The sequence below is a fragment of the Helianthus annuus genome, chromosome 12 (assembly GCF_002127325.2).
Source record: "Helianthus annuus cultivar XRQ/B chromosome 12, HanXRQr2.0-SUNRISE, whole genome shotgun sequence".
Classification (NCBI taxonomy): Eukaryota; Viridiplantae; Streptophyta; class Magnoliopsida; order Asterales; family Asteraceae; genus Helianthus; species Helianthus annuus.
The window spans coordinates 3,242,966-3,267,527 of record NC_035444.2 but is presented as its reverse complement, the minus strand read 5'-3'; the positions used below and the strand labels follow the sequence as shown (position 1 = coordinate 3,267,527).

General features: G+C 37.6%; 1 protein-coding gene and 1 non-coding gene across 3 annotated transcripts; both read right to left on the bottom strand.

Moving 5' to 3' along the window:
• Positions 1 to 2,167: 2,167 nt before the first annotated feature.
• LOC110893808 (probable serine incorporator) lies at positions 2,168 to 15,610 on the bottom strand. Of its 2 annotated transcripts, none has more exons than XM_022140940.2 (13): positions 15,262 to 15,610; positions 7,176 to 7,454; positions 6,970 to 7,043; positions 6,493 to 6,652; positions 5,480 to 5,504; positions 5,302 to 5,391; positions 5,006 to 5,177; positions 4,846 to 4,919; positions 3,970 to 4,033; positions 3,815 to 3,886; positions 3,323 to 3,456; positions 2,705 to 2,778; positions 2,168 to 2,571 (listed from the first exon to the last, which is right to left on the bottom strand). In XM_022140940.2, exons 2-13 carry the CDS (start codon positions 7,390 to 7,392, stop codon positions 2,513 to 2,515), a joined length of 1,215 nt encoding a protein of 404 aa, XP_021996632.1. In that variant the 5' UTR covers positions 7,393 to 7,454; positions 15,262 to 15,610; the 3' UTR covers positions 2,168 to 2,512. The 2 variants fall into 2 exon arrangements, with proteins under 2 accessions (XP_021996632.1, XP_021996633.1); XM_022140941.2 differs by lacking the exon at positions 15,262 to 15,610 and adding an exon at positions 12,497 to 12,756.
• Positions 15,611 to 22,835: 7,225 nt separating this feature from the next.
• LOC118485255 lies at positions 22,836 to 22,941 on the bottom strand. Its single transcript, XR_004875560.1, has one exon. It is a non-coding gene; the product is annotated as a small nucleolar RNA R71 (small nucleolar RNA).
• Positions 22,942 to 24,562: the final 1,621 nt, after the last annotated feature.

The following is a 24,562-nucleotide window of genomic DNA, read 5'->3' as shown; positions in this document are numbered from 1 at the left end:
ATTATCTTTTATTTTGTCATTTTGGTTTTTCAAAGATCAATAATATATAAAAAGAATGAAAGAAATGAACCTTTAGGTACTCTTTATTCAACTTTTAGTTTGAATCCAGCAAAAACTTATGTAATACCAAGATAGGGGATGGTTCAAATGAAAACCACTTTTATTGTGAAAACTCGAAAACTAACTAAAAAAGCTTAAAAAAACCTAAAAAACATACAAAATTTTTTTTTTTACAATTTTTTAGAAAAATCGCTACTTTTTATATATGGAAAAAAAATTTCAAAAAAAAAAAATTTTTTTTTGGTTGTACTGCACATGTGCACTAATACGGAAAGTCTAAACCACTTAACCCACCCCCACCGACACCCCCCCCCAAAAACCTAAACCCCCCACCCCCACCCCCCCAAAAACCTAAATTCACCCTCCCACCAAAAGCCTACCCCCCCCCCAAGAAAAAAAAACCTAAACCCCCCACCCCCCACCCTCCCGAAAACCTAAAACTAAACCCGAAAAAAACCTAACCCCCCCCCCCCCACCCCCCAAAAACCTAAACCCCCCTCCCCCCCACAACCAAAAACCTAATCCTAATCCTAAACCTCCAAAAAAACTAACCCTAAAAGCTAAGACTCAAAAAACTAATTTTAAGCATGTAATGCACATTGTAGTACATGTTATATTGCACATGTGCACTACTATAATAATAGTATTGAAAACAAGACGACACCATAAATCTTTTTTTATGTCATAAAAAATATGCTCGAATATACTTGAATGAAAGATAAGAAAATTTGTGATCTTATGGTGCCATTTTTGTTTTAAAATGATAACGTATGGAGAAATGAGAAATGTTTGAAAAGTTATATATTTTTTGTTCCAATTTTACCCCTCCTTCATTAAAAGTCTTCCCCCCTCCTTTTTAGTGGGTTTTAGTTAGTTTTTTAGTTTTCACAATAACTAGTGGTTTTCATTTGAACCTTCCCCTACCAAGATAAACTGAAGTTGTGTTATTATCATCAAATGAAAAATTGTAGCTGTGTTTTCAACCCCAAATCTCTTGTAAAGTGGTTGAAGTTCAATTGTTTGTAAGTGCTTATTATCTCAATAATCTCTATTGAATACGGATACTGACTTGATCATTGGAAGATAGTCGCAGGTCCGTTTTATAGCTACATCTTAGGCTCGGTCCTTGGAAAAGACTAGATCCTATGCACACGACTCTGAGACCCGGTCCGGGCAATCTTTGCTTCAAATTGGGTGAATTATCGGAAAAGACCCCTAAATCGGCCTTGAAGAAAGGAACCTCACGTCAAACGGTGGATTTGGCTTGTGCATTGCGTCCCAACGGTCGTTGGCTAACACTAGATTCCAGAAATGGCTTTGTTTTGTCATTCTGGTGTTGTCGAGGCAAAAGTCACATTAGGATTGGATTTGAAACAATAACCGCCAAAACCACACTAAAGCTTTGAAAGGGACGTTGCCAAGAAAAGCAGGTGCTCAGATATTGAGATGTTTCATCATGAGAAAGAGTAATTAGGCCGACCACATAGGGGGGGGGGAGCTAAGCTTTGCAGAGCGGACCAATCTTTTCGTACCGACCCCCTGACTCTCTCCCTATAAAAAAGCTTGCGGGAAAAGCAAAGAGCTAAGCCACAAATGCCGTGGCAAAGTTTATACCTCAGAAAATCCGTGAGGTTAAGGTTTTGTATGCATTAGATCCTTTTAATCGAGCAACAACTTCTAAGGAAGGTCTTCATTCCCCTTTGAAAGAAGTTAAGAAAAAGAGGGAAATGGAGAAAGATAAATTTGCAACTTGCCTATGTCTTCATCATCATTCACCCGAGTAAACCAACCTTCTTGTGCACGCCCAACTCTGTTGCTGATAGGATTAAAGTGCATAGCAAGCGTTGGTGCAGTATAGTGCGGTAGTAGCACATTGGTGCGGTATAGCGCGGTTAGCATGCTTTAGCATTAGTGCACTAGATTAGAGTGCTACACGTTGTCTCGCTAGTGCCTCTCTCTACCTTAGTTTTGGAGTTTTCCGCAACCTAACCTAATGGAACTAACTAAAGAAGCATATGTGACAACTTAAGTCAAAGCTATACATACTCTATTACTTGAAGACAAGTATACCCGAAATCGTTGGGGCATAAGATGGACGAGGACCTTGCATCCTAAATTGGCTTGTTTTAGTTTTAAACTATTAACGCATACAAACGAAGATGATGAATAGCGAGTGTTTACATAAACGGCATTAACTCGCCATTTGCCTTTCGTCATGTATTTAAAAGATCATAAAATTTACAAAATTGGTTGCCATATAACTCAAGAATTGGCATGCATGCCTATGCTTCTCACTTTTTTGTAAGAGATTAGTGAACAAAGACTTGAGTTTAACACCATGAATGTGTCATTTCTTCACAAAAATATACGTCGAACTCTTGCGCTTCTATATCATTTGTTTCTGTGTAAATTATGTTAAACAAACATGATCAGTCGTCTTCTTTGAATACGCTTATCTTGGCTCCTCCACCTGTCTACTTTTCCATATGATCGGTGCAACGAGCATCCACACTACCAAAAACAAAAATAAGTAAAAGTTAAATGAATGGTTTGGTTGCGAAAAAAATGAGTGGTCCATAGTATGCAAACCGAAATTGTTGCTCCGGTTTTGAAAACATTGGTTCGAAGGGTGAAAACCACTTACAGTAGACACAGACTGCGAGCCACTCGTTTACTATTCTGACCCAAGTACTGGTCCAACCAACATCAATTGTCCACCTGAGCATGGGATTTAAGTAAATTAACGTTCGGATTGGGTTGTGTCTATCAAAGATATTGAATTGATATAAGAGTAAACTGCAATTTTGGTCCCTGTGGTTTGGTCACTTTTGCCACTTTAGTCCAAAACTCAAACTTTTTGCATTTGGGTCCCTGTGGTTTCAGTTTTATTGCCATTTTGGTCCAAAAATGAAATCATGTCATATTTGTCTTATAAAATCCTGCTATTTTGTCATTTTCCGCAGGTGCAAAATGATCATTTCTTTTTTATAAATAAATACCATATTTTATAAGACAAATATGACCTAACCATATTTTATAAGACAAATATGACCTGGTTTGCCCCTGAGGAAAATGACAAAATTGCAGGATTTTATAAGACAAATATGACCTGGTTTCATTTTTGGACCAAAATGGCAATAAAACTGAAACCACGGGGACCCAGATGCAAAAAGTTTGAGTTTTGGACGAAAGTGGCAAAAGTGACCAAACCACATGGACCAAAATGGCAGTTTACTCTTGATATAAATATATAATTACTTACTTTTTCATGGTGTGATTAGAACTCCAACCAATTAATAGCATTGCAAAGTACATAACTCCCGTGGCAAAAACAAAATGGAAGAATCCGAAACCATAAGGAACATCATCTTCTTCATGTTTTTCATCCTTTCGAAACTACAAATACACGCATTTTCATTAGAAAAATGTCTATTAAAATCTTGAGCAAAGTACACGGGTGGTCCCTATAGTTTATCAAAATTTCGGATTTGGTCCCTAGCTTTCCAAAAGTACACAGATGGTCCTTGTGGTTTACACTTTGTAACGCATTTAGTCCCTAACTGGACATGCTAAAACCTTTAGATTTGTTGGCTAGCAGGCTAGGGACTAAATGCGTTACAAAGTGCAAACCATAGGGACCATTCGTGTACTTTTGGAAAGCTATGGAACAAATCCAAAATCATGGTAAACCACAGGGACCACCCGTGTACTTCACTCTAAAATCTTGTTAGATTGAAGTTGGTTTTGTTTTTACCTGAAAGCATTTGGAATCGATTCCTGTCGAGAACGTAGCGATCACCATTGCAAGTAATGCAACAACAAAGCTCTGTAACAATAAGCGGCGCCATTTAAATATTTAATACATTCGAACACTTTATTAATTTAGCGAAACGCATTTTGGATGCTTACGATGATAGTTAGCCAGTCTCTTGAAGCTTCAGAATTCCTTAAACATTTGTCGTCTGCTGGTTCACTGTAAGCACGCCCGCATATGGTTAAGTTTGAATCATAAGCATGTGTTGTAAAACAAGATTCATTAGTAAATGTGGTAAAATGGGCAGGTTTGGTAATGGGTCAAAAGGTTTTTAATACGTGTTCAAATGGGTCGTGTTGACCGTTGACCCTTACATATTTTCCATAAACGATTAGTGTGTCAGATATGATTAAAGAAGTTATAATATTTATTAGAGTTAATTACTGTTTTCGTCCCTGTGGTTTGTCAAAAATCACTATTTCAGTCCATTAGTTTAAAAAATGCGATTTCAGTCCCTGTGGTTTCACTTTCGTAACCATTTCAGTCCACCTCATAACCATATCAGTCCCTGTACTTAACAGAATAATGGATTGAAATGGTTATCAAAGTGAAACCACAGAGACTGAAATGGTTACGAAAGTGAAACCACAGGGACTGAAATAGCAATTTTTTAACTAATGGACTGATATAGTGATTTTTGACAAATCACAGGGACGAAAACAGTAATTAACTCTATTTATTATTAAACTAATGGACTGTAATAGTTATTTTCAACAAACCACAGGGACGAAAAACGTAATCAACTCGTATGTTTATACATTGTTTTTTAAATAAGGGGTATTTTAGTCTTTTCACCAAAAACGTAACGGTGAATTGGATAGGGTTAACGGAGGTGGACAGTAATTGTTACAAAAGTGAAAGTATCGGTACTGTTTTAGCAAATTTTAAACTAATGGACTCTAATGGTTATTTTCAACAAACCACGGGGACGAAAAACGTAACTAACTCATACTAAAATGTGAAAGTTGTACCTATGAATGGCAGACCAGCATAGGAACACTATATACAGCCCCATAAATCCCGGAGTCAAGAAACCGGCGCTAACCTAATTCAGGAAGAAAAAAATAAAAAAATTAATTTCACGACATTACGATGAAATAACGTTGTAGACGTTCAGACGGTTGAACTTACTTTCGGGTGAAGAGAAACACTGGTCATAAGTTGGAGTAGTACAAGTGTCCACGTAATAAAGAAAATGTTAAGCAAACAAGTCGGTTGTGGTGTGTACCAAATGTACATTAAAATGATCCCGAGTATGCACACAACGTACGCAGTAGTTGCAAGCAGCATGAAATGGATATGACTGCAAAAAAAAAAAAAAAAAAAAAAAAAAAAGCATTATTATAACCATGAATACTTCAAACAATGAAGGCGTGTAGTCGTGTATCATTTATTTTGATGTTATAAGTTTACTTAAATGCAGCTACCATCTTTCTGCGAATTTTTCCGATAAGCAGCAATCATTTAGCCATGTAATGAAGCTGATTATGCTGATTAGTTGAATTAGCAAAAATACCCTGCAAAAAATCATAATAAAGATGGTTTAGATTTCGTCAAACCGTGGTACACCGAGTATGGGAAGGGGAAAAAAGAAGAGTTAGTTACCCTGCACCAAAATGAGCAATGGATCCTGCCAAAAGAAGAAAAAAAAAAGAGTATTAGGACTAGGGCTGTAAAGGAACCGAACGTTCAGCGAACAGTTCGTGAACCGTTCGGCGGGAAGTTTGTTTATGTTCGTTCGATAAGCTTAACGAACGAACACGAACAAAAAATTTCGTTCGATAAGTTTAACGAACGAACACAAACAAAGGTCTCGTTCGTTCGACTGCGTTCGTGAACGTTCGGTAATATGTTCGTTTATGTTTATTTTTCTAAAAATTTTTAATGTTTTATTAATTTTTTACTTTCCCCCATAAGTATTATTTCCCTCTTTTTTGTTTACCTTTCCCACCTTTTTTTACTTTCCCTCCTAATTCCTACACTTCAGTACACTAAATATATTAAAAAATTAGTAAAGACTAATATAACCCATGTGGCCTTAACGGTGCCTTTTTTTAATTTTCAAAATTAGTGTTCATTTGTGTTTGTGGTTAGTGTTCACGAACTGTTCGCGAACAACCAAAATTCTTTAACGAACGAACACGAACACAAACTTCTGTTCGTCATGTGTTCGCAAACAGTTCACGAACATCCAAGTTTCGTTAACGAACGAACACGAACATAGCCTTGTTCGTGTTCGTTCGGTTCGTTTACATCCCTAATCAGGACACACACACACACGTGACGTGATCAATTCTTTTGTGAGTTTTTGGGATTTCTTATTAGAATTGTTCATCAGCAATTTTGGTCAGAACCCGTTTGACGTAAATCAAATTGATCTGTTTTTTTAAACGTCCTGTTTTGACCCGTTACCCGACTGCCCATTTAGCTAGGCTTAGTTTTGAATAAGCAGTATGGAGTTGCTTGTTGCAAACATATTATTTCCAAAAGCAATCGATCTCGAACACTACCTTATGGTATTATTCCTACATTGATCAGGTAATCAAGTTTCTAATGGACTAACAACCTTGATGAACTATGTAGCAAAAAAAAAAAAAAAAAAAAAAAAAGAAACTAACCATATATAAGAATAATTTCTCTAGGAAGAAAGAAGGGTAGCACGATTAACATGATCATCAAGCCGATCTTCGCAGACCACCAACCCGAATGCCACAATTCTTTCTGTCCATGCAACTTTGAGGTGCCACTAGTTGAAAGAAACATTGTGAAATAGAATATCTAATATATCATTAAGGTTTAACTAAAATCTTTTTAAGAAAGGGTAAATTGCAATTTACGTCCTTTAAGTTACAGTAAAATTTCAGGCGTTGTCCTTTAACTAATGAAATTACAGCGGATGTCCTTCGTGTTCTAATTTCTTTACACGCGGTATCCTTTCTCCCTAAAAAAGATTACAAAAATAAACGGCATCCATCGTAAAGAAATAAAGGACATCCGTTGTAATGTCGTTAGTTAAAGGACAACGCCTGAAATTTTGTTGAAACTTAACAGACGTATAATAAGAAAGTTATAAAATTTGTAATAAAAAAGGATACGAAGCATCCCATGCTCACTCTCAGAACTCCTTCCGTGCCTAAACACTCTTCACCTCCTTCACAACTTTGTAATTCTGCAAAAACAACATAAAGATTTATCATCTGGAAATCATATCACATTGACCTGAAGTCAAAGTGAGATTTTCAACAGGTCAAAATGGGTTCACAGGATGTAACTATAGCAAAAAAAAGGTCAAAACACTTACTATTCATTGTTGTCAATGCAGTCGGGCCATAATCACGTACAGCCCACGCAAGCAAGTTAGCCAACAAAAACATGACACTATACACATATCGGGCCATCCACGGGTTGGACCCATATCGAAACTGGGCCCACCAAGGACCCGCCAAGATCTCGGCATACCGCTTACTATTGTTTGTCGCATTTGCATCAATCCCGGCTTCAAGTTTCGACACCATCATATTGAATTATACAGAGAGAACTAGTGGAAAGTTATTCCACCAGCCCCCTTCTCGTCTGCAATCTGTATAATTGTTAAATGTTAATATTTCTCAATGCATCAATGTATATCTAGTTGAAAGAAGTGTATAATGTATTAGCTAGCACATGACAATGAATTGAGTAACTGCAATTTTGGTCCCTGTGGTTTGGTCACTTTTGCCACTTTAGTCCAAAACTGAAACCTTTTTGCATCTGGGTCCCTGTGGTTTCAGTTTTATTGCCATTTTGGTCCAAAATGAAATCAGGTCGTATTTTTTTTTATAAAATCCTGCTATTTTGTCCTTTTCCGCAGAAGCAAAATGGTCATTTCTTTTTTATAAATAAATACCAGATTTTATAAGACAAATATGACCTGATTTGCCCTTGAGGAAAAGGACAAAATTGCAGGATTTTATAAGACAAATATGATCTGATTTCATTTTTGGACCAAAATGGCAATAAAACTGAAACCACATGGACCCAGATGCAAAAGGTTTGAGTTTTGGACTAAAGTGGCAAAAGTAACCAAACCTCAGGGACCAAAATGGCAGTTTACTCCAATGAATTATATATGTTGATATTGGAATCAAAATGTACTTCATGAAACAATATTAATATGCTACCATGCGCCTAGACAGACCATGAGGTAAATTATTGTGCCATTATTCAGTTGTAGATTTATAGCATCCACAAAAGGAAAACAAAAAAGTTATGTAATGATGTTATTTTTGGTTGTATTGTAAGGAACAAAAAATATGACTTCAAAAGAATTTAAAGGTATCATAGGTTATAACTTACTTTGTATCTTTTTTATTTTTCATTTACTTTTTATTTATTAAACTACCTTAAAGACTATGTAACGTCTTTGTGTCACATGGGTCACATTAAAGGAGGAGGTTTCATGTAGATCTGTGAATGTTACTTAATTAACCCATGGATAAAGCTATGAATCTATTGATATAGTATTTAATGTTTGAACCAATTCAATATAAAATATTTTAAAGATTTTTGCAAAAGTCAAACTACAAACTCATCTACATTGTTATAATAATATATTTCATATATCTTGTTAAAGATTAGAGTAAAATGTCATTTCTGTCCCTAACATTTGGTCAGTTTTGCGACTTTTGTTTAAATGTTTGTTTTTTTCGCATCTGAATCCAAAAGGTTTGAAATCTTGTCATTTTTTATCCAACTCGTTAACTTCATCCATTCATCCATTTTTTCTCTATTGAGTCAGGGGTATTTCTGTCTTTTTGTTAACTTAAAGGGTGATTCGGTCTTTTTTACTTTATGTAAAAAGACTAAATACCCCTGAAAAGATCAAATTGCCTTAAAGTTAACAAAAACACGAAAAATGTCTTTGACTTAACGGAGAAAAATAAATGGAATTAACGAGCCAGATGAATATGACAAGATTTCAAACCTTTTGGATTCATATTTCTTTTTTTTTTTTTTTATAAAAACGAAGTTTATTTTTTATTTATTTTTTTATACGAAATATTTTATTTATATATAAAATACTGGCCGAGTTACATCAATATCGCAGGTAAGCGAGCAACAAGCTGCGCCGCTACCCCTTTCTGAATAGCAAACCCTAGCCTATTAGATAAAAGCCGTAAAACTGGCCAAAACCAAAGGACGAAAATGACATTTTACTTTGAAAATAAACAGAAGAACAATACTATAGTGTGTGATAGTGGGAACAAACAGTTTAACTTTAAAAGAATGATACAAGATGTACAATTGTCATAATAATCTTGTTAGGGTGAAGGGGGTGCACACCTAATAGGTGAGTGCCCTCTCTTACGCCAAACCAATCCCCGTGTGCCACGTCAACTCCCCTCTTAAACTCCCCTAACACCCCCATTTGATGGCGCCACTCCCCTCTTAACTCCCCTTATTTTTTTATTCAAAAAAAAAAAAAAAAAAACAAAGAAAATCTATGATTGGATGGATCCAAGGCTGGCCCACCAAACTTCCCCCCTCCTCCATCGGTGAGTCCATGCCCATCTTCACCCCCGATTCGGGACCCCGCGGAGATTGCGGCGGTGTTCCCGATCGGGGAAATGGTTCACCGATCACCTCACCGATTGCGCCCCGTTCACCCTTACAAAAAATAGTCAACAAAGCAACTTTATGGTTTCCCACATGACAATTCTATGTCAATTGTCAAACTTTGGATTCTAAAATGTTTGCAGAGACAACTGTTAGTAAAGTTGTGTGTCAGATGCTGTTTTCATGCAACTGTTACATAAGTTTTTCTTCATAAATTTAGAGTAACAACAAATTTATTTTTTCTTGAAAGAACAAATATAAGATGAGATTGCATTTATCACATATATTGTTGGAGTTAATTGCCCGAATGGTCCCTGTGGTTTAACGTTTTTTCACGTTTAGTTCTCACCTTTTGAAAATAGCAGGTATGCTCCCTATAGTTTGTTATTTTGTTACTCGGATAGTCCCTGAGTAGATGTCAGTTAGTTTGGAGCATACCTGCTATTTTCAAAAGGTGGGGACTAAACGTGAAAAAACGTGAAACCACAGGAACCATCCGGGCAATTAACTTTTCATATATATGCATTTAGTATGAAGATGTAGATATTAAAACTCATATAATAAATTATATGATAAAGACAGAATGCAAGTATGAAACCACAAATTTAGTATGCCTGCAACAACAATCATCAATATTGAAATAAATTGTGCAAAGTGATGAGCTTAAATAGTTAAATGTCCAAACTTTATACCTATTCTTATTCTTTTCTTTTTCTTTTTCTTATTATGTTGTATGTTATTGCTTGTCTTTTGTTTTGTTGAACTTTCACCATGTATCATTTCAAACCAATCTTTTTAGGGCCGGACCGGACGTCAAACCGGTCTCCTTATCAGTCCACTCCCTAGAGGTCCCGGGTTCGAATCTTGGTGTCCGCATCCCACGACCAAGCTCTTCGCTCTCGGTTGGGTAGTCACCTCTAGGCAGCTATGGGGCTAAGCTAGCTTGTGGAGTGTGATCACTCCAGCGGTTGGGAGGACCATGGAATACCCCCCCCCCCCCTCCTTATCAGTCCACTAGATGAGTTGGATGTAAGAACAGGGTGATATCGTACATATTAAAAAAATAAATAGGGTAAAATTGAGAATTTTTAATCAAAATTCGGTTCAACCTCCCGGTTTTCCTGTCTGACCACCGGTTCCCGGCCCAACAAACCGATTTGACTCAAAACGGGTCTGACAAGGGTGAACTGGACCAGCCAGACCTCCGGTTCCTGATCTGACTGGTCCAGTTTAAAAACATTGTTTCAAACATTAATTTTTGCTAGTTAATGTATCAAACTATCAATTATATGCTAAACTATCCATCACCCACATCCTCATTAAGAGTAGTCTAGGTGACCCAATACATCAAATCATAAAAATTGAAAAAAAAAATACATATATCATAAAAATGTTAAAATGCAAACTATACAATGAAAATCAATACATATGTAAAAGTTTTATTTTGTTTTTGACTATTGACATCAAATCACTAAAAAGAATAATTTTTGTCTTATTTTATTACGTGAAGGTAAAACTATAAAAGCTCCCATGAGCGAGTAATTCAGGCCATGCCATCAGCCATGTTCCTTTACATTATTTGTTTAATAGATCTACAAATTACATATTTTATATACATACAGCTTATCAGTTATCACAATGTTTTCTTCTCTCTTCATCTTCAGTGGTTAGCAGATGTGTGAAAACACTTCTTATTATTCAAAAATTATTAGAGGCAAAAAGGCGAGTGCATTACATGAAATTTTTTTAATACTTTAAGTTGGTTAATTTAATAAATTATTAAGAAACTTGTTTATACAACTCAAATCAAACATCTTAACTTTTTTTAACTCTAAATTGTTAAATAGCCAAAACTCAAATTTGGACCCTTGTTCATAGACCTAAGACTATGGGGTATGGGGCGGGGTTGGAGAGAAACGCCCAAGTCACCACCCCGGGTGGGCTTGGGTTTGGGCGTGGCCCCTTGGGCGGGAGTTTAAGGCCAGGCGTGGGGCATGCTAGCGATCCTATGTAGCCGGCTCTTATTGGCTTGTTGGCTAGGGCATAGCGGGCCATTTAAATTTTAAATACAACCGTTGGCCAAGCCAAACGCTCGCCCTTTTTGAAATCTACCTAACGCTTTAGGTTTTTTTTTGTTTTTTTGTAATCTTTTTTTTTTTTTGTAGAATTTTGTAATGTTTAGGAAATTTTAATAAAATTTTAGGCTTTTTTTTAAATGTTGTGTGTATTTTTTAACTTTAGATTTTTATTTTTTATTTTTATACACATAGCCACGCCCCGCCATAACCCACGGACACGTCACTTGGCAGCGAAGAGCTCGAACTTCACGTGTCAACCCATGCCCCAAACCCCCGTCCCACCATACCCCACGGTCTAATAATACTTTACTATTTCTGTTTTAGTGTACCTTTAGTGTATATTTACCCCAAATATAACAAACATTTAATTGCTTTTCCTATTCATTTAGCTTAGGAAGATTAATAAGATATACTATAAAACCTGTTACTTCTTATTTTCCAGCAACATTTGGCTTTTTTATTTATATCATTACAAATTATTAGCATTTACTTTAGTCTAGAAACATCTCACTTTTAAATGCAAAAATTTTAAGTGAAAACAATTTACTTTTTCACCATCATCATTATAAATCATTCATGTTTATTGAGTCAAGTAAAGAACTTTATCCGCTCCTAACTTTTTTTAATTTATGATTAACAACAAACACATTAATTTCTACATTTAGTGATTTATCTATTACTATTTCAACTATGATCCAAATTATTTCAGAAAAATAATAAAATAATGTATAAACATTAAGCTAATTGTAAATGTTAAAGCGGTTTTTTAAAAAAACAGATCAAACCGGCTAATCCGGCCGAGGAAACCAAAACTGTTGAGCATTCACAACGCTAAAAGCTACAAACCTTTACCTCAGTATGCCACATCCTATTTCAAATCTCATAAAAAACTAATGAGATTTAATATTTTATTATATGTGAGCGAGGGCCCCACCCTTCCCTCCCATACCTGGTTTGTGGTTGTGGCTAGACGCCGCCGAACATTGCACCAGGAACACGTTGTGAATGCTCTTAGTTTTATCCGGTTCCGTGCAGTGGCGGATGTAGTGTACAAGCAGGGGGAGCACGGGCTCCCTTTCAACTTTGTCGGCGGAGTGTATAATTAGTGCAAAAAAATATTTTCTCTCCGTTTTATGTATCAAGGATGCCCCTGAGCAAATATCAGAATACCCTTAAGTCCAGATTTTTTTTAAGATAACCCTGATCTTGTCTTTTAAATCCGCCATTGGTTGACCACTAGCTAATGAACCGAAAACAATCTTTTCAAAACATTGCGTGAAGGGCAATCCAAAAAAGTGCTGTGAGAAAAGACTAGGGCATATGGAATTTTTTTAATTTGTAATAACATGAAGTGGTTCGAATTTAGGGACAAGAATAATGCGGACATATTAAGCTATTTCAAAGATATAATAACAAGATGAAAGGATATATTCCTTCTCTTGTTGCTACAAGTATATTCGTTGTTTTTTTTTTTTTTAATTCATGATGTACAAAAAATCAGGACCTTAACTTTATGTTGTTCAAATTGCATCTCATTTCTTTTTTTTTTTTTTTTTTTTTTTCAAGAATAACAAAAAATAAATGGAATGTTTGATAAGAATAGGAAAGCATCTAAGACTATGCTAATCTATACGTACACGTACGTATCCGTGAATGTTTCGTTTGTGCGTGACTCTAATTAAAATCTAAATTAAATATCAAATATCTTGCGTGATATTTAAGATTTAACAATGCTAAGATCTAAATTAAATATCGAATATCTTGCGTAATATTTAAGATTTAACAATACTACATGAATACGGCTATCGTATCGGTATCGTACATGCAAGTTTTGTTTGTGATAGAATATATACGATATGGTATTCGGTTTTGAATATAACTCGGTATCGGTATTAGTATTGTGTGGCACAGTACCAATTCAACGCTTTTAATGATACCGGACCATACCATACCATACCATACAGGTATGGACCAAACTTATACAATATGATATTTGGTTTTTATTTTAGCTAAATATCGGCCCGGTACCAATTCAGTACGGTATACCGATCTCATTTCAACTGACAAGAAGGATAAATGGACTTGGCTGGGAGGAGATTGCTCGGATTTTTCGGTGAAGGCGGTAAAAGAATTCCTTAATAGTGGTAAAGATTTAAGTGAAAGGTATGTTTTTAGTTGGTCAAAATGGGTTCCAAAGAAGATTAACATCTTCATGGAGAGCTATTTTGGATCGTCTTCCTACGCTAACGTCCCTTAAAGCTCGTTACTCATATGTGTTTTTGCAGTATCGCGAGTCATGTGTGGCAACATATAGAGATATGGTGTAAGGTGAATCGGCTTTTTGCATTTTCGGTTAAGGACCTCATCGAATTCCCGAACTTTTGTGGTCTCATATCTAAAGTGAAGGAGGCGCTCAAAGGTATTATAATGATCTCTTGTTGATGTATTTGGTTAGCTAGGAATCAAAAAAGGTTTTCGAACATTGATGTAAAACCCGACGAGATTATAGCTAACATTAAATCTCTCGGGTTCTTGTGGTATAGAAACCGGTCCAAAGATAGGTCAATTAGATGGGAAGACTGGTGTAGCTTTAATATAATGTAAGTAGTTTTTTATGTGCCGCCTTCGTTTGAGGTTTTGGCGTTATGAATAATTGTTATCTTTAAAAAAATCATGATCATATTGAATATATCCAACACGCATTAAAACACAATGTTTTCAAAACTGAATCAAACCGAAATTTTAACATTTTAATATTTAGATATTTTTGCTTTCAAAATCTTATTTTTCTAATCCGTTTATAACTTGAGACTTCATCTTTTATTTATTTAAATCTTTATATATATTCTATTAAAATTGCAAATTCACACTAAAACGTAAAATATTTCCGTATTTTCTTTTGTAATAGTCCAATAGATATACCTACCTAGTTCTAACTTTGAGTAAAATGCACGGATAGTTCCTGTGGTTTGGTGAAATTTCAACTTTAGTCCCCAACTTTTTAAAATTACACACTTAGTCCCTATGGTTTGACAAGTTGTTACTCGGATAGTCCCCAAAGCGGATGGAGGTTAGTTTTTCTGGTTAAGTGGGTGTCAAATGACAAGGACTATCCGAGTAACAACTTGTCAAACCATAGGGACTATCCGAGTAACAACTTGTCAAACCACAGGGACTAAGAGTGTAATTCTGAAAAATTGAAGACTAAAGGTGAAATTTCACCAAACCAGAGGGACTATCCGTGCATTTTACTCTCTAACTTTTATATTATTTATGACATCATCAGCTTCTTAAATCATCTACAACCAATAAACTGAAACACGACGGTCAAAACAATGGTGCCTATAAAACGATGCTAGGGAGGGAGCATAAACTAATATGCAATTATGTTTGTACTGTACAAATGGCTAATGCACGTAACAGCTAACAATCATGTTATCATCTTCTACAGAAGATTAACTAACACAATTAACGATATTCACAGCTCGATCAACGGTCACACACAAAATACAGTTCTAACACATCAATGGCAAACAAACGATAAACCGTTACGAACAACACAATGCACAAATCGAATAATCTGCACAATTCGGATACGAAAAACAACAACAAATCAATCCGATTCGTGTGCGTAACAGAATATGCACAAAACTGACACACGCATTTCATCAAACAGTTGTAACAACTTGATATTGAAGCTGAAATCAAACTAACCTGAAATCAGGACAGTAATTGTTGAACTTTTGGACGAACAATCAGGTGAAGTTGTTGTTGTTGTTGAAAATCACGAATCTAGAGGCAGAAAGAAAAAGGAGACGATGAATTCCTTTAGAAATTTGCGGATATGATTTTTTGCACTTTTGTTTCTATATGTTTCAATTCAATATATATCTATATATGCGCACACATATATAGTGTATATATACACACATGATATATGTATATATGAGAGAGAGAGAGAGAGAGAGAGAGAGAGTGAGAGTGAGATTGCTTTAATCGTCTGCTTCCTTTTGCTTTTTTATCCGCCGAATGGGGTTTTTATATATTATTTTTTTTTGAGCTCAAAGTCATGATTACAAATGTTGCTGCTATATTTATTTTGGTTTTCCGACCGTAAAGGAAAGACTAGTTTGAATTCAACCTTTTTTACGTATCTATATTGATAGAATAATTAATTGACTGAGTCACGCTATCGATTAAAAAAATACTAGTAAAATATACTGCGCGTTACGGCAGTACGTCAGACTGCGGGGAGTAGAGGGTTTGGGTTGAGGCATTGAGCGACAAGTGGCAAGCTGGTGGGGCCACATGGATGCGGCATGGCTGGGTGTGGGTTGGCATGGCTAGCCATGTGTCATTTCTTATTTTTTGAATTAATTAGCCATTTGACTAACGGCTACCCTCAACGGTTGGATTTCCTCAGCCAATTCCAGCTAGCCAGCCCCCCCCCCCCCCCGCCCCCCAACACCGGGCTTCAAACCGACGCTGGCTGGGCAATGCCAAATCAACGCTGGCACAGTGTGGGCTAGCCAGCGTTGGCTGGCTTCCCCCCGCCCCATCCAACGCCACCACTCCCTGCAGTCTCACGTCATATATCAAACTCGAGTAAAATTATGAAAATGTAGATAGAAACACATATCAGGGTATATTCATAAATCACAAAAAAAAAAATTACGTTCTAAATTAAACTTGAGTAAAATCATTGCATATTCAAATTTATTACAATTAATAAAAACTCTAAAAAATAATTATAGGTAAAACTATAATTATTCTAAAACTAAAACTAAAAAAAATAAATAATATAATACAGAAAGTGTTTGACACATTTTAATACACATAAAAATAAATAAAAATACTCAGGTTTCATGTGGCTAAAGTGGAAAAGAAAAAACTTTTGGTGAACAAAATAAAAAGGAAATAATTTTAGTTAATGAATTTAATATAATATAATATAATATAATTGGGTTAAGTTATCAGATTTTTTCATGTTTCTTTTATTTAGTATTTTGTTTCTTAATTTAAAAAGGATATTAATAAAAATAATAGTAAAACATAATATTTTCAAAATTTTCATTACTAATTATTTAATATTTCCTAGCGTAATATCAATCATGTCTTATTTTAACATTTGTTTTATAATTTTTAAATATTGAGTACTAACTATTTAATTTTTTATTCAACCTTTTGTAATTCGCGAATTTATATTTTCTAACCTAGTAGTACTAAGACCGCCCGTACTGAGGCGTTTTTTTTTTTTTTTTAAATTGCAAAATAACGCTCCAAAACGCCCAAACCCCCATTACATTGGGCGTTTTCGGGCGTGATTTTTGAAAAAAAAATTTGCCGGCGTGATTATTAAAACGCTTGTGTGATGTTGACCAACCAATCAAAAGCCTTAACGGCTATAATATTTTTTTTAACCTTTTTCCTTATATATATATATACAAACACAATCAAATCTCACTCATTTTCAACCAAAACTCTCAAAAACTCTCTAAAAAATACCACCATTTTATAAAAAATGGATTCTCCTAGTTCTTCATCCATGATAAATTTTTACTACAACGAGTATTTTGCGGATGACGATGGTTCGACCGATGAGGAGCTTGAGCAAGAGGCGGTTACGAGTGCATGTCAACTAGCGGTGAGATATGTCAAGCATTCTCGTCGGCCCCAAGCACAAAAAAGTAAAAGAGGCTATGTTGAACGAGACCGACGCGCGGCACACGATCGTTTGATGAAAGACTATTTTGACGAGGCGCCGACATTTTCAAACGAATTTTTTAGGCGTCGTTTCCGAATGAGTAAGCGGTTGTTTCTACGCATAGTCAATGACTTGGAAGCCAACTACGATTATTTTAAACAAAAACCGGATGCGAGAGGGGCACTTGGATTTACCGGTATCCAAAAGTGTACGTCGGCATTGCGAATCCTTGCTTATGGTAACACTACCGACATCAACGACGAGTATCTAAAAATGGCGGAGAAAACAACACGAGATAGCTTGGAACATTTTTGTCGCGGTACAATTCTTATACTTTACTTTTATTTTTTTAAAACGACGAGTATACTTAGAATTTTTTTTTTTTTGAGTAAACTGCCATTTTGGTCCCTGTGGTTTGGCCAGTTTTGCCACTTTAGTCCAAATCTCAAACTTATTACATCCAGGGCCCTGTGGTTTGCATTTTGTTGCCATTTTAGTCCAAAACTCAAATCAGGTCAGATTTCTAAAAAAAAACCCTGGTTTTTGTCCTTTAGCTCAGGGGCATTTTGGTCATTATGCTTTTATATATATATATATCACACATAACACTCTCTCTCTCATTTTCTCACTCCTCTCTCTCTATAACCCACAGAACACTCTCTCTCTCTCTCTCTCATTTTCTCTGCTCTCTCTCTCTACTACCACCACCACCACACCACCACCACCACCACCACCACCCCCACCACCGTATCAACACCACCACCAACGTATCATCAACCCCACCACCACCACCGTACCTACCACCACCACCTCCTTCACCGTATCATCATCATCGACATCAACACCACCGTCGCCGCCAAGATCATCATCATCATCAACATCAAAACCCCTGTCGCCGTCAAGATCATCATCATCATCAACATCGCCGCCGTCGGCACCATCATCTCCAAGATCATCATCATCAACATCAAAACCCCCGTCGCCGTCAAGATCATCATCCATCATCAACATCGCCGCCGTCGGCACCATCATATAATGGTGGGTTAGGGTTAGATTTTGATACAGGAATTATATAATGGTGGGTTAGGGTTAGATTTTGATACATGAATTGTTGATTAGAGAGGAATTTTGATACAGGAATTGTTGATTATAGAGGAATTGTTGATTAGATCTGGTGTCGCAGGTGGATAACGGTGTGTGGTCGGAGATGATGGTGGCTTACGGTGGTTGGTGGTTGCAGGTTAAGGAGGTGGTTGCAATAGTGGTGTAGGTGACGGGATTTGGGTTTGAAGATAAAGAGGTGGTGTTTGGGATTTATAATCAGAGTTTAGGGGGTGTTTGGGATTTATAATCAGTTTAGGGGGTGTTTGGATTAATAATCATTTACAATAAAACCAAAATGACAAAAATACCCCTGGAGATAAGGACAAAACAGGGGGGTTGAAATTGGGAATTCTAGTCAAATTTCACTTTTGGACCAAAATGGCAACAAAATGCAAACCACAGGGCCCTGGATGTAATAAGTTTGAGATTTGGACTAAAGTGGCAAAACTGGCCAAACCACAGGGACCAAAATGGCAGTTTACTCTTTTTTTTTTTTGAATCTTATGTTTGTCTATATTTTTTTATAAAGGTATAATTGATGTGTACGGTGCGCGTTATCTTAGAACGCCTACATGGGAGGACCTTCAAAAGATCTACGAGGTACATAATGCCGAGCATGGTTTGCCTGGTATGATCGGGAGCATAGATTGCATGCATTGGCGTTGGGATAACTGCCCGACTGCATGACGAGGCCAACACACACGTGGTGACCAAAAAGGATCCACTATTATTCTTCAGGCGGTTGCTTCACATGACCTTTGGGTTTGATCGGCTTACTTTGGCGTGGTCGGGTCATCCAATGATATCAATGTTTTTGAACAATCGCCGTTGTTAGAGGAGTGGATTTCTGGCAAAGCTCCAAAAGCGTCGTTTTACGCAAATGGAAACTACTACCCTCATGGATATTATTTGAGCGACGGAATTTATCCTAGGTATTCGATTTTCGTGAAGACATATAGTGATCCTATTGATGAAAAAAGAGCATACTTTAAAAAGGTTCAAGAGTCTTCACGAAAAGACATTGAGAGATGCTTTGGGGTTCTTAAACAACGCTGGCGATATTTGAGAAATCCTTGTCGTGCATGGAGCAAGCAAAAAATGAGAGATGCTATGTACGCTTGTATAATCATGCACAACATGATTTTGGAAGACGAAGGAAAGGCGATATGCCAGAATTATGTGCCAGTAGCCGTTCAAGAGGAGCATCCACAGGCGTCAATGGAAGAAAGAGTGAATAATGCGCGAGAGTTGCGTTACGAACCGTACCATTCCCAGTTAATGGTTGATTTGGTACACCTGACGGGTGGTCCGTAGGACAACCCTTAAATGGTTTAAAAAGACTAAAATTCCATGCTTTACTTGGTTATTTGCTTGAACTTAGTAACTACGAGTGTTCGTGTGTTTTGCAGGTAAATCGCTTAATTCGGTTAAATTGAAACGCATAGGCTACGGTTGGAAATTAAATGGCATCTACGAAATATTGGGCCTTCATGACTAGGAATAGTGGGCAGCCACCATCACGAAATTATGGCAGAAATTATAAATTATTAGTGGGCTCTTATTCTTCTTGGGCTGGACTCACGAACATGGGCAACACAACACACATGAGGTTATTAAAGAAAGTAAATAACATCATGGTTTGGGGGTGGCAGGCATCACACGTGAAGCATTGAGAGCAGCCGCCATTTCTTTTAGAGACCATCTACAACAACTACCATTCATACATACATACATGTGAGCTGACATACGCACATGATTGTTTTGAGGGGCAGCTGAATTCTTTGGAGAGCATCACCAAAGTCAACAACAAAAGGGCAACATTAATTGGACCGCACATGTGAGGACAAAAGAAGTCACGTGGATTTCTTGGGCGGCAGTCTAAGAGGATTGGGCCGCACATCTTATGATCATCAATAAGAGGAATGGGCCGCACATGGGACTTGGTGGATAGGGCCGCCACACACATTTGATGGGACATAACATCACGTGTAGCATAGGGCTTTGAGAAAGTTTACAAAATCAACATCCATTTTTAATAGCACATGGATTTCTGGATTGGACCGATTATAGATTGGGTGGCTGGTTTGAGTTGGGCGGCACATGTTGGACAAATGGGAGGTAGCCACCATAGAAGACACACGAATACAAGGCAAAAGAAAGTCAACAACATGCAGGTTGTCACCGTAAATTACGGTTCCACCGTAATTTACGGTGGACCTGAAATTGGCCACTTGCTCACCGTAACACAGTTTGTTTGCACCGTAAAAGAATCATGTCCACCGTAATTTACGGTGGAGCCGTAAATTACGGTGACGGCTGCGAGAAAATATGTAACTGCCATCTTATATTCGGTTTTTGGGTGTCTTTTGGTATATTCTCATCATTGACGGTTCTTGGACATTTTGGGGTGATTTTGGAGCACTAGCTCGCTTTGTGAACATTTCCAATCATTCGGTTTGTGTTTTTAATTTGTATGAACATTAGATTGATGTTGATGATGATTCACCGAGCCATGTCTGGCTAAACTCTTCGGTGATCATCCTAGGTGAATGTTTCTAAGACTTTTGTGTGTTTAATTTCTGCATTTCTAGAATGATATCTTGCGTTGCTTGAATGTCATGGTGTATGTTTGATTGTTTGTAGTGTGTTAATCCATATTGCAATTTCTAGTCTTGATCGTACGTTCTTGGTGCCGTTGGCAACCGAGATATCACGGGAAGGGTTAGGGTTGGTTATTGGTTAATAGGTCATCGGGAAACAACCTCGCATTATTTAATCTGAGTACTTTGTCCCCTTTTATCACTTCAATCACACATACACGAGTTATGTCTATGTAACTCTTTCTAGTGAAATTGCACACAACTGTTTAAAGAAACTGAAACCTAGGGTGATCATTGTTTTCTCCTCATTGTTTACAACCAACTTTGATTTGATTTAGTTCTTAAATTAGTTTTCTAAAACAACAATCCATAATCTTGAATTTTAATTTTCTGCAATTTAGTTTAATTTTAGTTTAATTACAAAGCTATACAATCAACACATTTTCCACATACTCCCTGAGTTCGATACCCTACTACCACTAACTACAGTTGTTTAGGGATTAAATTTGCGTGACCCACGACATCACGTCAAATTTTGGCGCCGTTGCCAGGGAGTAGTGCGCAACGTGTGTTAGTTTAATAGTTTTGTTTGTTATTTTCGGGTTTACGTTGGTTGTGTTTAGTGTGCAGGTACTTCAGGTGTATGCATACTAGAGGCTCTCACAGGTCATCACCGCTATCGTTTGATCCGGAAATTGAAAGAACGCTACGACAAAACCGAGTTTTAGTGCGAGAAAACAAAATCATTGGTTCACCCACTTCACCCATTACACCGAGAAACGTCATGGCTGATTCTCAGATTCCACTTACAACCAGTCAAACAACCTCATCCTTTATACCTACTTCCACCCAACCATCACCAAACACTACATTACCTAATACCACTGCTGGATTTACACCAACCAATTCCACTCAACCAATCACCACTCAAACTGAGCCTACCATCACTTACGATCCATCCACCACAATTCCACCATTATCTCACTTCTTTCCCCCAACTACGGGCCAATCATCATCCACCTTCACAATTGCACCCAATTCAACTATCGTGCATACGACTTCATCTTTTAGACCACAACAACAACAGTCGGGTTTTCAGTATTCGACCATTCCATTTGGGCAAACTTCAGGAATTCAAGGGGGTGGTTATGATGAGGGATTCGAAGACTTTGAGGGGTATGAAGATGATGGGTACGGTTATGGAGATTATGGTGATCAAGGGGATTTTGGGTATGTTCAAAGTCAATCTCAAGGGATGGCGAGTGTTGGTGGAATGCAACAACAACAACTTATACCGCAACACATTCGGCCAAGACCACAAGGACCAACAATCCAACAACCTATTCCATTGCAACAAGTTAGGCCACAACATGTATACCCACAATTTCAAAGGCCAAATCAATACCCACCGATGCCCCAACAACCAATTGCACCACAAGGGCCTATACCAAGACCAATGGGTCCTATTCGTCCAAGGGGTCGATTGGGTGTTCCAAGAAGGCATCTTAGGGAACAAGCAAGGGGAATAGAGGCACATTTCAGGCCAATCATTACTCAAAACCCTTCACCGGTGGTTATCCCTCACAACAACCAAGGGAGAACTTTTGAAGTAAGAACAAACTCGTTGCAAAGTTTACCGAAGTACAAAGGGTTAGCAACGGAGGAGCCGTATTTCCATCTAGAGGCCTATGACTCAATTTGTAACACTTTTGGGAGTCAAGGTTTTTCGGCCGATGAAGTCAAGTTAGTCTTATTTCAGTTTTCTTTGGAGGATAAGGCAAAGAAGTGGTTCTACACTTTGCCTTCGGCATCAATATATACATGGGGGGAGATGCAACAAACCTTTTTGGATGAATTCTACACCGCCCAAAAGACCAATGATGCGCGGAAGGGATTGAGAAGCTTTCAACAACAACACGGTGAGATGTTCCATGAGGCGTTTGAGCGTTTTAACATGATGATTAAAAACTGCCCTCATCATGGAATTGAGTTATGGGAGTTGATGAACGCCTTTCATGAGGGGTTGAGTGCCGAAGACGCACGTGATTTGATGTCCATTACCGGTGGGACTTTTGGCACAAACTATGAGAATGAAGATTGGGAGTTTTTGGAAAGCATGGCAACTACATCAAAAAGGAAAGCCCAAGCTTCGAGAAGAGCCCGACCGACCACTAACCGACCACAAGTGCATGCCATAGATGACGGTAATGTTCAAACTACTAACCAAATTTATGATGTTTGTGCTTTGTGTAATGAGATAGGTCATGCGGCTGAAAATTGCCAAGGGTTGATGGAAGGGCAATATGAAGAAGTTCATGCTGTTCAAGGTCAAGGTCAAGGAGGGGGTGGTAGAAATTACAACAACATGAATTCTAACACTTACCACCCCGGGTTGAGGAACCACCCAAATTTTCGCTATGGGAATCCTTCAAATCAAGCTAACCCGAATTTCCAAGGAAACCAAGGATTTCAAAGGCAATATCAAACGGGTCAAAGCTTTTCGGGTGGACATGAAATGATGGAGATGTTGAAGGCGATGCAAAGTGAAATGCAACGAATGAACCAACGTGATGAGGTTCGGATGCAAAAGGACGAGGTTCGAGACAAAAGCATCCAATCGTTGACCACTCAAATGGGTCAACTTGCAAGTGACGTGGCGATGTTAAAGAAAGCAAAAGGCCAGCTACCGAGTGATACGGTGCCAAATCCCAAGAACATAAAAAGCATTAACATCAATGTGGTAAGCACCGTTCCAAATACTAAATTTAATGAAGCATTGCTAACTTCTTCGTGTCAAATGAATGCAGGTTTGGAAAAAAATGCCGAAGTCGAGAATGATAAAGAGTATGGAGTGCCAATCGTGCCTATCCGTGTGGGAAAATTAAAAATCCCTCACGCATTGTTAGACTATGGGGCAAGCATGAGTGTGCTACCAAGCGATCTATACGATATGTACGACTTTGGTCCACTCGAAGGTATAGACACCATGGTGAGCTTAGCGGATGGAAGTTGGAGGCGTCCACGGGGAATGGTTAGGAATGTTAAGATTCAGTTGGGAGAATTTGAATACCCGGTGGATTTCCTAGTTTTGGACTATGCTTCTACCAACATGGCATCACAACAAAGGGTAATTTTAGGTCGACCGTTTCTATACACAGCAAATGCTCAAATCAATTGTAGAGACGAGATTATTACCATGACCGAAAAGAACCGTAAGTTGTCTTTTGATGTTCAAACTAGAGAGATTAGTTATGAATCCATTGAGAGGAAGGGTGATGAGTTTAGTGACTGTATGAAGAATGTGTTATCACGAATGAGAAAAAAACACCCACCGGACCGTGAAGAAACATATATGGGTGCGAGCAAGAGTGTTTTTGATTACCCACTGAATCAAAATGAGACGGATGCATTTTGCCCAATGACAAGCTACAGTGGGGGAGGTGATAGGAACCGATTCTTTGAGCCACCATAAATGGGGGTGGCTCGGTCTAGCTGAAGACTCAAAAACTTAGCGCTGCTCGGGAGGCAACCCGGGGTTTTATATTGATCTTGTTGTTTTTATTTTTTTCTATGTTTCAGGGCCATGGCGACATTCAAGTGTGGGGAA

What these genes read in the sequence shown, in the direction of transcription:
- LOC110893808 (XM_022140940.2), bottom strand. Translation starts at nt 7,392, where the DNA reads ATGATGGTGTCGAAACTTGAAGCCGGGATTGATGCAAATGCGACAAAC. An exon ending in TGCTGGTCTGCCATTCATAG is followed by an intron (nt 4,034 to 4,845) that starts GTACAACTTTCA and finishes GCGTGCTTACAG; the next exon opens with TGAACCAGCAGACGACAAAT. An exon ending in TCTAATCACACCATGAAAAA is followed by an intron (nt 2,779 to 3,322) that starts GTAAGTAATTAT and finishes TCCCATGCTCAG; the next exon opens with GTGGACAATTGATGTTGGTT.